The sequence below is a fragment of the Lates calcarifer genome, linkage group LG10, assembly GCF_001640805.2.
Source record: "Lates calcarifer isolate ASB-BC8 linkage group LG10, TLL_Latcal_v3, whole genome shotgun sequence".
Lineage (NCBI taxonomy): Eukaryota > Metazoa > Chordata > Actinopteri > Centropomidae > Lates > Lates calcarifer.
The window spans coordinates 21,415,767-21,430,177 of NC_066842.1; the positions used below are offsets into that span (position 1 = coordinate 21,415,767).

The 14,411-nt window shown below is 40.2% G+C and overlaps 1 protein-coding gene across 2 annotated transcripts in view; it reads left to right on the top strand.

Moving 5' to 3' along the window:
• The window catches only part of LOC108901871 (guanine nucleotide-binding protein G(o) subunit alpha), a 90,368-nt gene that overhangs the window by 14,443 nt on the left and 61,514 nt on the right, over positions 1 to 14,411 (top strand). For both annotated transcript variants that reach the window (XM_018703525.2, XM_018703524.2), the window contains exon 3: positions 5,013 to 5,154. In XM_018703525.2, coding sequence (XP_018559041.1) covers positions 5,013 to 5,154 — 142 coding nt within the window. The remainder of the gene's footprint in view (positions 1 to 5,012; positions 5,155 to 14,411) is intronic.

The following is a 14,411-nucleotide window of genomic DNA, read 5'->3' on the forward strand; positions in this document are numbered from 1 at the left end:
AGCTGATACTGAAGAGTGGTTGTCATTACTTCATTGGCTTCAAGCTGGCCAATTGGCATGGGCGGTTTAGCTTGCAGACTGATGCTAATATCTGCTGAGATGGACATCATTTTCCTCCACAGTGCACCCCTTAGAAGCAGCTGCATTGCTGACCTAACAAGCCTGCTAGAATAGCCTGATATTTTAAAGAACAGGGCCTGTCCTTGAACAATAAAGTAATGAATGTTGCTCTTCCATGTGTGGTTAGCACTTTGATATCTTTGCTAGTTACTGGAACCAGAAAACCCAAAGCATGTGTGGGTCATAAATTCATATTACATACTTACCATTATAAGCAGGCTATGTTTACACAGGAAAAGTGACAAAATAAAGTATACCAGACAGAATGCACATGTAACATGACCAGCTTTTGAAATGTGCTGTTGAAAGACTCTATTCTATACAACACAGTGCAGAAAGGAAATGGAGGAGCTGGTAAAGTTTTAAATAAATTGTATTTGATAAGTGAGGCACCTTGAGAAAGATCTTGGGGAAAAATATTATTGTGTTAAAGGATACTAAGGTACCCTGAAACCCCGGTTTCCTCCAGCTTTTTCTTGCTATTATCTTTCCTCTTGTTCATACTGGCCATTAAAAGATCCCTTTCTAAAGTGCTCTTAATGCAAGTGATTGAGGACAAAATCTGAGTTAGTCAAATCAAGTGGGTATCGTCCAGACAGTTTGTGTTTTCCCAGATATTGTTTTCCTATTGAGCTGCAGTGAAGAGATAATAACAGAGAGGGAATTTTGCACAAGATATCAGTTTTATTTGTCTAATTCAGACTGCTGAAGCCTGATATTAGCTTCTGATAAACCTTTGAATGTGTTTTGTGGATTTTGCCCCCCATCATTTACATAGAAGCCTCTTTAAGGGGAGAAATGGCCAGCATGAACAGGAAGAATGGTGACAGTAACTAAAAAAAATCTGTGTCAGGGTTCACACAGGCACCTGACTGTTCTTTTGAGACAAACTTGAAAAACTGTGACCCAGTCCTTTAACATTTAAGATGGACATTTTGCAGTCTTTTTTGGAAGTTTAATTGGAAGTGGGCATGGCACCTGGAAATTGGTTCTGGCAACTTCTATCTTTTATCCAAGAGGCTTGAATTCCTGCTCCACCTTCTACCCAGTGTTTGTCTGCTTTGACTCTGATTAAGACACAGAGATGTCAAAACACTGATCTGTTCGTATAATATAAAAAGGCTGCTTATCAGTGTGCGCCAGTCTTCTCTCTTTCCTGTTAGTACAGAACATAGATTGTTTTTTGCATACTAACTGCTAAAACAATATACGTTGATTTAGTTTGTGGAACCTATCAGAGTTCATGTTTTGGCCATGCCACATGACTGGAGTTGTGGTGGGTTGAGCATGTGCTGGCCAACTAAACCTGGTGTGATACCTGTCAGTCGAGCATCGAAAACCCCCAAACACACCTGTTGCATCACTGAGCAGTCGTGCTCAACAGAAGTGGAATGAGCAACTGACTTTTAAAAACTACCAGTATTAAATGGCCAAATAAGGAACTACATCCAAAAGTACTTCTCTTTGTAGGTAGTTAGATTAGTTTCACACAAAGTGGTATTTTTATTAAATTTCACAGGAGCAACACAAATACTGGTCATTTAATGCCATTATTGATTGCTTGCTGACATCTGTCATTACACTGAACACCTGCTATTTGGCCTCCAAAATGGCAGCCATACAATGATATCATGGAATACAACTGTGGTTAAATTACCCATATGTCTGTCTCTCTGTCCATCTGTCTGGCTCAGTGTGAAACTAAACTATGTTTCAGGTCACCGTGCAGATTGTGCCAAAGCTACGGGAAATTGCTCACATACACACCGACACTCACACACGCACATCGTGCTCTCTCTTTGCTGACAGAAGGGCTTGGAGAGTGGGTAATGAGAAAAGGTCCTCATGCATGAAAGCTCACGTCAGCAGTCCAGCCAGCACAACACACACACACACACACACACACACACACACATGAAAAACAAGTCTGTGATACACCTCTAATAACGCTTGCTACAACACTAATCTATCAGACTTCTCTTCTTTTTCTACTGTATTCTCTCTGCCTCTCTTTCTTTATTGCTTGGTCACTCTATCTTCCCATAGCTCTCTGGGTTATGAATATATTGCAGATGGACTTGCCAGTCACCGTTTTTCTTTTTGGGATGGGTGGTGTGGGGGGTCACTTGTCATTTAGTTTTGCTAATGGTTTCTGTCCTTGAGAATTCAACTTAATAACTAAATAATTAACCTGTAAAGTACAATTCAAAGAATGAGCCAATAGGAAATGGCAGTTAGATCTGGGACATATTATGGACGTTCCTGTTGCTCTGATTTCCTTTCACAGAACAGGGCAGTGATTAAGTGACAACTAAGCTGTCTTCAGGGTTGCTGTCTGATTGATTGGTGCTGAGAAACAGTGTTAATTTATAAATCATAATTGAGAACTAGACCAAAATCTGTGTGTGCACTTGTTCACCCTGATCATTTAATAGCATACTGTATGTTATCATTTGGAAGCTGCAAGCAGAGGCGTCATTTGTCTGATGCCACTGGACTCTTTCTCATATAGTGTTGGACACACCTGAGCTAACATATCAGAAACTGCAGACTGGACAAGACTAACATCCGCCCAACCCAATCACATGTCGTCTCATGTTAAAAAGATAGCCTGCTAATTTACTGGGATCCCAGATTTCAGTGGTGCCTGGTTCTGTTTTTTTAGGTTAGCATTTCATGTTACTGTGAAACACGCATCGCCCTCTCTCTTGACATCTTCAGCTCAACACACTTTTTCTGCAGAGACTGAGGCATCCAATTCTCTTAATTGGAGTCTTGTCCTTGTTTTACCTCTGTGGTGCAGAGAAAGATGGAAGCAAGACTTTCAGAAAAAGTGTTTGGTTGGCAAGTTATTAAGACTGAGTGAGAGGAGAGAGTAAGGACTAAAAGTCCGGGTTGCACATAAAGAGCCACAAAAAAGTAGATCTGTTTTCAGCTGTAATGCAATAGACATCCATGCACACCATTGTTTCAGCTCTGTATAAAATTTGTTGGACATGCATACAAAATAAACCATTTATCTGTCCTAGTTCCTGCATATAGATTTGTGCTTTGGCTCTCTGTGTGAATGTCACTGATGTAAATAGAATCCTGGTGTATTTATATAGGACTGGCAGGCTGTCTGATTGATCTGAAACATTACACTGCCCGGGACCATGCTGTCCTCGAGACCACAAACACACACATGCCCTCACACAACATAAACATGCTCTCACGCACACAGATACTTGCATACAGATGTATAGTGGCACGTGTTTGTCAGATGTCAAGATACACACTCAGGGAGACCAACCTCAGATGCATACTAACTACACTGCCTGCAGCTGCTGAGGTGTTTTGGAGACAGAGAACAGTGTATGTGTTTGCAAGTGTGCATGCTTGTGTGTGTGAGAGAGGAAGAGACCCCAATTAAAATGTCTGAGATGAAATCCCACTGAACGATTTGAAAATGTCATGTTGTCGCTTTGCAATTTCAACAATAATCTACTTGATAAAAACACAGGATATTAATTAACAGTTTGGTGTTCCCTCTGTGGTCTGCTTTTTTGGTTTCATGGTCAGTTTCCTTTAAAGACATTTATTTTATGAATGTCACTGAGCAGAACCAATTAAGTCCCCATGCCTCTGATCTGTGTTGTTAAAACTTGTTCTTTCTAACTTCGTAAAGGACTGCAAATTTAGAGTTTTGCGAATAGTTGCTCTGGGCTCAGCAGTACTGCACATGTGGGCCTGCTATGATAGCAACATTTGTTCCTCAGTTCTCTCAGTTGTATGCATTTTGGTCAGGTTTCAGGAGCATCCTCTGTGCCTGGATATGGATATTCTCATTCTTCTTCTTTTTTTTTTTTTTAAAGACCTTGAATTTGTGACACCTAGGATCTTTGAATTTTTCTCAGAAGTAAGGCTGGATGTCAAAATATGGTACTTATGGCACTGACTGAAAACACTAGCTCCTTAGCACCAAGTCAGTAATCTTGTTTGTTGTAAGATCTAGACTGGTGATTGGCTGTCTAGCTTATGTGTAATTGGCAGGCAGGTAACAGTATTTCATTCATCCATAGAGATTAGTGGGTGGCATGCCCATCGGCTAATCTCTTTGGTGTGCCAGGAGGTTTCAGGAGGGCAGAGGCACAATAACAGGCATTTATACTGGACAGTGATAGGTGCGGGGCTAGATAAATGTACTGTAAGCGTGGTAGAGACAGGTATAGTTGTTGTGAGATTGTGTTTCAAGAGGGGGCTGGATTCGTTCCTTAGTCCTTTCTACACAGAGGGCTTGTTCACCCCGATTAATTTATGCATGGGGTTGTTGTCTGTCTGAATTGTCTCACGATGTTGCCCCAACCTGTATCTGTCTCTCTGTATTAGTCTCCTGGTGTCCTGTCTATTGTTCTTGGCTGCCCATCTCTCTGTCATTTCTCTCCGTTTGACTTTGTCTTATTTGTCCATCTGTGCAGTCTGTCTGCCTGCCTAGCTGTCTCACTGTCTCTGCTTGTGTCTGTCGCTGTGTCCTCTGTGTGTTAGCTGCAATGAAAGATAGCATGACATTTAAAACAGCAGGATAGGGTGCTGCTAGCACTGTGGGCCTAAATGTCAGCTTAGCCCACTGGTTATGGAACCTCCCCTTTCTCTCTTTCTTTTGTGTTTTTGTTGTAACCTCCCTTCAACCACCTGTGTTACTCTCTAACCTTCCACCTCCATCCACCCAAAACCTTTATTTACATAACCCTTCTAATATAGCCAAGGAACATGACAGCATATTTGGTGATATTGGCTAATACGTGTAAACATGTATGTAATGGGTTTTTACAGTGTTTCTGTGTATTTGTACAAAAGCAAAGGCTGAAGTACATGACCCACTAACTAATGTGTGTGTGTTTGTGTGTTTTTAGAATCATCCATGAGGACGGTTTCTCTGGTGATGACGTAAAGCAGTACAAGCCTGTGGTTTACAGCAACACCATCCAATCTCTGGCTGCCATCGTCCGTGCCATGGATACACTGGGCCTGGAGTATGGAGACAAAGAACGCAAGGTCAGCACTCGATGAACACACACTTTCCAAACACATCCATGATACACACACAGTGGAATCACACACACATACCAACATAAACAGTACACTTAGTTTTCCAAATACTATCACCAAATTTATAGTGTATAATGACATACAGTCACACTCAAATGTGGCAAAGAAACAAGACCATCACAGATGGAAATGTCTCAAGATTGTTTATATTCTCAAGTCCAAAACTGTGAACTGAACAAGGCTGATTGAAGATGTCAATCAACATGAACCACTGAGCTAATGCTCCAAATGCTCAGCTTCCAGTCCGGAATGCAGCAAGTAGCCACTGGATAGATGCCACAAGAACTGATGGAGTTCAGGGAGAGGCCACTGTGTGCTTTACACAGAGTTACTGTCTTTCAACCAAAGCACCAGGAGTCCAGCTCTTGTACTGGCCCTGATAAAGTATCTCTGAGCAAGACACTGATCTCTTCCAGCTTCAGGTCCTTGCCCTGACCTCTGGTCTCTTTATGGAGACAGAATATCACATTATGCATGGTACATGTGTACAATAACCATGCGGTGTACTGTAGGTGGAAGGTGTTGTTAATATTACAGCTCCGTATAGCTGCTGTTACAGTACTTTGTTGTGGAGAGCTGAGGGATGGTGTGAGATCCTCACAACATTAGCATTTTCCACCCACACTGATAAAGAAATGTACAGGCTGTTTTCTGTGCATCAGAAGTTACAGTGAAATATTTGTGCTCATCACAAGTAGGACTCATTTTCTGCAAAGCCAATAGTAACTTGCTATTAGATTTGAGTTAATTATCTATTAAGCAACCTTCAGGTGCAGCAACGTAGTGATGTGGTTGAGACACACTGCTGTCACCGGGCCATAGGCTCACTGTCAGCACATGATTCAAGGTCTATGACAGATGTGTGTTTATGGATCCCCAGCCCAGCAGTTTTGACCAGGTTAAACATTCAGCGGTGTGAAGCTGTGTCTGTTTGTTGTGCTCTCTGTCGGAGAAAGTTGAGCAGAGGTGAAATCGAAGCTCATCCACGTTTTTTTGTTTGGCTTTCATCTTTAACGGGAGCTCACCATCATTTTTTAAGCAGATGCTACAATCCACAGCAGTAACAGCATCATATTGATCATTTTCAGATGCTGTAGAGCATTTTGTAAGAAAATCAATTTGGATAGTAAAAGAAATGCAGTGTTTTTTGAAGACATGGAATGGACAGCAGCTCTTTCACTGAAGTTAACCTGAGACATAGTCATAAAGTAACACTTTTTATAGTTGATAGTAGAGATAAATGCTATCCTCAAAATATCACTTATTACATGTTTTTATGTCACATTTTAAAAGTCTATAAATACAATCTTTTCCTCTCTTATTGGTCCTTAAATTGAGCAGCTACTTTGACTTTGTTATTGAGTGTCAGCTCTTCATCACCCTGGGTCTTATATTTATTAAACTGTCTACACCAGCACTGATTCGTGAGCAAATTGGAATGGCTGCCAACTAACCCCGTCGTTCTCGTGCCAAAATTCCTTCATGCCAGTCTAAGTTAGTTATGCTTCTAAGTCCTCTAAATCCTAAAGCACACAAGTTCAATATATGATACGCTAATTGAGGATTATGAGTCTAATCCACGGAAGAGCATCAGTTCTATCTCAATACAGAGTAATGGAAAGAGGTTAGTTAGATATGTAAGGATCATGAAGACACAGTGTTGCATTATACCAATCTCTCCTGGCCTATGCATCAGTTTTAACTCCCAAGGTTTTCATTATTCAGGCCACTAGGATGTTGTCAAGATATGACTAAGCTATACTTCAGTCCCCAGTTTTCAGTATGAAGTGTGAAGATTGTCAGATGACAGAGCTAATCTACATCAGAGGACAGCCCCCTCCCTGTAGGAAATACTGGACTATATGTACAGGTGGCGAACAGCATATAACACCTTTATTCTATTTGTGGCAGCATTCTGTATAAGTTTTAGAAATCCTCTGCAACCCCATCTGTATATCAAGTAACCTCACTAAGAATGACAGTTGACAGTGATGTGTGGCTGCTGATGGAGATGATGAAGATCACATTGGCATAATAATGTCAATGATGATTATAATAATAATCTTAATCTAATAATCTAAGTTGAATACTTCAGTGAATGGAGTGTTGACTTAATTACCTGTAGGTGACTGTGACCAAATTCACCCTGCCAGCAGTCACAGGTTTGTCTTGAGTTGCCAGTTTTCTTGATTAGAGAGAAAGACACTCCAAATTTCTCTGTTTCTGTCTATCTCCCTCTCTCTGTCTCTCTCTCTCTCTCTCTCTCTCTCACACACACACACACACACACACACACACAGACACGTGTCATTGGCTTTAACCTTATCCAAAGGCACAGTATATTTTTAATCACAACGAAGCTATTGATACTCAGAGTAGAGGACTGAAATAACAATACACCTATTGATTAGGACATGATATCTGTGTGTGTGTATATGTGTGCTTGCCTTGTGTGTGTGTGTGTGTGTGTGTGTGTGTGTTTTTGTGTTTGATATATCTTGGTATTGCATTTCTAGTCAGAGGTGAAGGGAAGGGCCTGAAGCATGATGGATTATTGTTGCTATAGAATAATTTAGGAAAGAAGGCAGTGCGTGTGCATTGGTCAGGTGGTCGTCAGCGGTGTTGCAGAGGTTATGTGCCTTGAGAAAACTTCCTCCTCATCCCCTCCCCCCTCCTCCTCCATGCATGTATCCCTCTGCTCTGATGGAGAGAATGAGCCGCCCTACCAGCTGATGACAGTGACCGCAGTGAGATACAGCAGTGGATTCAACTGTATAAAGGACAGGATTAAATTACTGAGAGTGGCGATAGTGTGAAAGGAAGGGAAGTAAAGTGAGAAAAAAATTGAACGTGCCTGTTTCACACATTTGGACTACACAAGGTTATTTTATTGACCTTTTTTTATTACTACACTAGAACATGGATGGATGGCTGGATTTAAATATATACAGATAATATATACAGATACTGTCAATGGTTGACTTCAACTGTCAGTTCAATTTACATTTTAGCAAAATCAAAAGCACACCTGTTCCCACTCCAGGGTGCACTGCCTCATTAATCAGAGGTGTTGAGTTGTGCAACAATGACAGATTTTACATTCAGGGTGTGTTTGCACCTTCACACTGCAGTATAGAGTTGTGAAGTGGGAGGGGGCACTCACTTCTGGAAGTGTTTTTCCCCATTCTGCATTCCCATTTTTGTTTTTTCTTAAAGTGATATCCTTATTGATATTCAACGCAGAAAGGCGGGACTCTTCCAGATTATGTAACAACCCCAAAGGTTTATGTTATGGCCACCAATTTGAATTATTTCTACTTTGTGTCTGGGAAATCATGTTTTGTCTGACATTTTGGCATCATTTGGGCTGATGATTGAAGCAGGAGAGTTTCATGCCGATCCAAATCTGTTAGGAAAAATTAATGGGGTTTTTACCTCTGGAACCAGGGGTGCTCGAAATATTTGCTCCCACTCTGCAACTTCATTGTACATTAAAGGTAAAAAAATAAAAATAAAAAATAAAAATTACCAAGTAAACAGAGCACTAAATAAGTCAAGTATAGTGAGGCCTGAAGAATTCTGGATTTTTGAGACAGATATTAATATAAAAATTGGATAATCATTTGTTGAACGGTAAACAAGTAATCTTGATACAATCTTTCAATCTTCAAAGTGACCAAGAGACTTCTTCAGAGGCACATTTTACTGTGGAAAAATGAACTTGTCAGTGCTTTCTGGTGGACACACTATATTACTGTCTAAATTACCTCAGACCTAGTTTAGTGTTTCTGTGCTGCCATTTTTTGTTACTTATTGGTCAAACATAAACTGATGCTGGTATATATATATATCTGCAATAAACTGTGCAATAAGTAAAAACAGGATTATATCCATTCAGATTAGGAAACACAGGAAACAGCTAATGGGGATTACTGCTGTCTTGTAGCTACTTTCTTCAGAGTTCATGACTCTTCCTTCTGATATTGTTAATTCTTTGCAAGCTCACCACCCAGGCAAAAACCTAATGGCTGTATCACAAAGGGGGGGACGATTTTTTATTTCCCACATATTTCAGTATTCTGAGATTTGATTCTATTCATGTGCTGATTTTTTTTTTTTTTTTTTTTTTTGGTCAGTTTGGTTGGTACAGTTAATAGTAATCTGATAAGTCGCTCTGATGTCACTTCTTGTAAGTCACTGTTAGCAATATTGAATTGTTATTGTATTAACCAGTTAATTTTGCAAAAATATGTTTCACGACTAAGCATAAAGGTGAAGGATGACAGAAAGATGTGAGAGAAAAATAAAAGAAAGTGCTAAAGAAGAGAGACATATTGTAGCTGATATGAAAGTCAAAAAGTATAAGAGGGAAAGAGGAAGAAAGCTGATTATTTAAGAGAGAATAGAGAGAATGTGACAGTGGACAAGAAGCAGAAACAGAGACCAGCCTGAGCTGTGTTTAAACTACACTCTACGTTTGACTTCCCCTCAAAGTAACCAGATGACTTTGGGACATCCTACTCACACTAATAAAAGATGAGTAGTACAGCTCCAGAATGGGACACCATTTGAAAATTATGATTATTATGCTGATGTTAAATTTATGTATTATACATTCTTATACATTCTTTAAGTTAACCTCCACTCTTTGGTTGCGTCCTCTAGCTCACTCCTTCACCCTTTCTTTCTCTCTAATATTCAACTCCTTCTGTCCTACCTACCCCCCCGCACACTTTCACCTCATCTCCTGATAACACCCCCCCCATCTGTTTCCCCCAGCCTTGGCTAGTTGCTGTGGCAACCCAGTGTTTTGCCTTCCTCTCAACACATTCCGCAAGCCCATGTCCAAGGGCGGTGTGACACATACACTTACACATGCATAACACACACACTCACACAAAGATAGCGGGCTTGAAATAGACTGCATGTTGTCACTGCTGTATGAATCTTCAAGCAGTTTTACTCAGGTTTCAAAGAAGCTCCTACCACAGGCATTTTGAATAAAGTCACAGGTATATTGGGCCTTATAAAAACAAAACTGACTTTCTGTAATTACTAATTGACCGTTCATTAAATTCTTCCCCTGAACAGTAGCTGTCTATTAGCTTAGTATCCATAATGAGGTACAGAAGGACTGTCAAGTTTTGGATTTCTCCACATTTTTAAGTGGTGTGCATGTGACTGTGGAACGAATTATACTTGACATATAATGAGTTTTGATGGTGGTGTCTTTTTTTAAACCCCTCTCCAAAACCAAAAATACAGTACATGAGCAAAGGTGTGGGGAATGGATGTTAGAATGAAGCAGTCTGATTATATATTTTTATTATAACACTAGGACACAAGGGATGATATGCAGTACAGAAAAATGCTGTTTCAGTATTTTCATATCTTCAAAATGGTTAATCAGCTGGTGAGGATGCTGTTTTTCTTTTTCAAGAATGTTGTTTTAAAATGAGCCAGCTGGAAACATTAACAGTAAGCTGGAGTCATTGTTTTCAACTAACTCATTGTGCATACTTTAGCTCAATGCTTTTGTCTACTACTGTATGAAATCAGAGACCCATTACATTGAACATTTTGGTGGTAAACCAGATCCTGTTATCATTGTAAATTGCATATGTATTGTGTGCGAATGTAAGGCTTGATGTAGCAATATTTACTAAGGGGTGTGGGGCTGTGCTAACGGTCAGTTTGGTGATATATGAACTTAAGCCTCAGTGTCCTCATTGTCAATGTCAAGCCTGTGAGAGGAGTGACACACAATCAAGAAAAATATGATCAAATATTGATTTAAAAATGCAGTTTAGTATATGTTTTAAACATGTATGTACAGCAGGTTTGTTTGCATATCTGTCAGGGCATACACTAATACCGGTGCTGTATATTGGTGATAATGGTTAAGGCACAGCTGAGCATTCTTTCACCTCTACTATACTGGTTGTACAGAACTGCAATTTAATCTTTTGTACTCTGATTCCTCTGAATGGCATCAGTGAATCGTAAGAAGGAGCCCAGAGCGATAGCTAGCTTTTACTTATTTATTTATTTATTTTTGTGTGTGTGCCAGCTTGTGCATTGCTGATGTATTGGCCTTAGGCTTCATTTTCTATACAGTAATTGCTTCAATGCGTCTCTACAATACAACAGCCTTACATTATGTGCATGCATGTATACTCAACTTTATTTGTTCAAGGTTGGTAGACCTGCTTGTAGAAATAAATGAAGACAGACACACACACACACACACACACACACACACACACATACTGCACATACAGCATAAGCTGAAGATGGAGATCAACCCAGTTCAAGATATTTACTAGCATTTTCTTGCAGCTCCAAAAAAACTAATTTCCTCTACAAAGGAATTTCTGTCATTTTGTCAGATCAGTTTTTTCATTACTATCTCTATCTAACGGAAAAAAAATCACAAATCATTTCCAGTACAATTTTCAACTGTAGTCGGACCATACCTCTGATCTCTTTCCTCTTATCATTACTGTTGTTATTATGGCATCTGACACACAATTGTAAGATAGAGGGACTGATGAAGAGCAGGAAATTTTGGATGTAGCTGCTGTTCAGCTTACACATACACGCACACATATTCACAACAACTGCTAACAGAAAAACACTTTGTGTCTCAATGGACTATTGAAGGGAGAGAGGGAGGTGGAATGAACAGAGGGATGAGATGAAGGGACAGACGGAGCAGACGAGAGAGGGTTATAGAAAATGGGAGAGAGGGAGCTGGCAGACAGGTTGCTGCCTGTTGTTGTGGAAACCAGCTAGTTATTCTCTTGGGTTCATCTGTGTGTGTGAGCGTAGGGTGGGGGTATGTGAACAACGCCCCACTGATGATAATGTTCCCTCTGCTCGTTAAGGAATACATTGACATGCACATGGGCATGCTTAAGTCTCACTTAAAGTGGAGGTAAGTATGACTGGACTGAACTAAATGCTAAATTCAACTACAAGACTCAGAGAACATTACTGTAAGAAACACTCATTCATAGAGTTTAAAGGATGAGTCTGATGATATTCTATATTTTTCTTAATGTCAACACATCCCATGAAAAAAGAAAACAAACAATAAATTGCTCCAACTAACAAGTTTTGTCTGTGGATCCTAAGCCTGATGTATCTTATTCCTCTGTCTCACAGATCTTTATTGTTGTCCAAAAACTATTAAAAATACACAATTGAGCCACATGGTTGCACTGGGTAACATGTTCCTTCATTACTTTGAGCAAAAACAATGTAGTTTATTTTGACTCAATCCCACAGTCACCTCCAGTTCTCATTAGAGTATCAAATGTGTATTATTCCACAGCAAAAACTAGTGCCCAGCAAATACGCCACTGTTTTGCTGAAAACTACTAGTTTTGTTGTTGTTGTAGTTGTTTTGTTTTTTCTCAAATAAAAGTATGGGCCCCTGGAGTTTAGGGATTTTGTTTTTTTCCATGGGATTTGTTGACCATATCAGAAAAATGAGTAAATGTCTCCAGCCTTATCCTTTAAAAGGCGTAAAATGAAATGTAGAGCTTCAATTTCCTTTGTCTATCTGTAGATTCAGCAATTGTAATACATTCACTGGATTTTTGAATCAATTTGGTAACTACTGTATGGATCTGGCTCGTGTGTGATAGCTGATATAAGGCTGGAATGGGGATACTCAGCAAAACTTTGTATAGTTTTGTTAAATTGGTAAATTATCCAGGAGTCTGGTGGGAAGTGAGGTTGTTCTTCTTCACAGTGCTAAAAAATAATATTAAATAATAATAACATAGATCTGGAACCAGATGCTCCTCCTAATCTGCTGCTCAGTTGCAGACTGATCCGAAAAATGTGTTTGACCCATATTTTGTACACTAGTAAACAGTTTGAGAATTGCTTATTATTGAGAAAAGGGATGCCTGTTTTCCGCAGGACAGGGATCATCCCTAGCTGTGTGTGGATCACCTGTAAATGAAAAGGTTAAAGATGGTTAAAGACACTGATGATGCTGCACGTGACTTCTGGTCTCAGCATGGCTTCGTTGTCTTAACAGAATATGTACTGTACTACACCACACCAGGCCTGTGTGTGTGTGTGTGTGTGCGTGCGTGTGTGTGTGTGTGTGTGTAATGGAGGCAGTGTCCATACAGTGACCTTCTTAACCTGGCTGGAAGGAATCTATAATGACAAACACGCACAAGCCAATTCAAAGATTCACATGCACTGATCAATAACCACATGTGTGTGTCACAGGTTCAGGCATGCATGCACGCACACCCACCCACTTACACACACACACACACACACACACACACACACACACTTTCAAATGTTTGAACTTTTTGTGTGTTTCTGTGTGTTGTTGAGAGAGAGTGTGTGTGTTTTTGAAGTGTGCATCAGTCTGCCACCTTCCTGCAGTGCTGAGCTCCCTTTGATTTTTCCTGCACCCTCTCTCCTCCCTCCCCTCCTCCTCTTTTGTTATTTTCAGCATCCTCCCTTTGTCTCTCCCCTCCTCACATCCTGTCCCTTTATTCCCTCTTCTCCTCTTCTCCTTTTCTCTTCTTTCTTCTTGACTGTCTCTCTTCTTACTTCTTCTCATATCATCATTTCCTTTTTCTCTCTTGTCCAATCATCCTCCTCTCTCTGCTTTCCTAGTATTTATACCTCTCTTAAAATGTTAACTTCCCTCTCTTAACCCTCTCTTCTGTCACTGGAGTATTCTCTCTGTTTCCCCACACCCTTGCTCTCAACGATCCATTCTCTTCAACCAGTAAAATCCATTAGATCAATTCATAAGCTCTTTAAGGCACCTGATTGGCTAGTCTAGCCAATTCATCAAGACATTCAATCTTTAATCCCACCCCCCAGTGATGAGAGGTCATTAGTTTCTGGGATACTGCAGCTGGCTAATTAACACACACACACACACACACACACACAACACACACACACACACAAGCACTCTGTGTGGATTTTAGGCCAGCTGTGTGTGAGGATGTGATCAGAGAGAGGGAGAACCGAGGAGAAGAGTCTGCATCATGAAAGTGAGACTGTCACAGCAGAGAAATGAACCGTATCCTAGCAACAGAAAGGACCATGATCCCATACCTGAGATTTGGGGAGTGTGTTGTTTCTTCGTCTTTGTTTCCATGTGTCTCTTTAATTATCGCAGCATGTCTGTAATGATTTATAACATAGTTGGG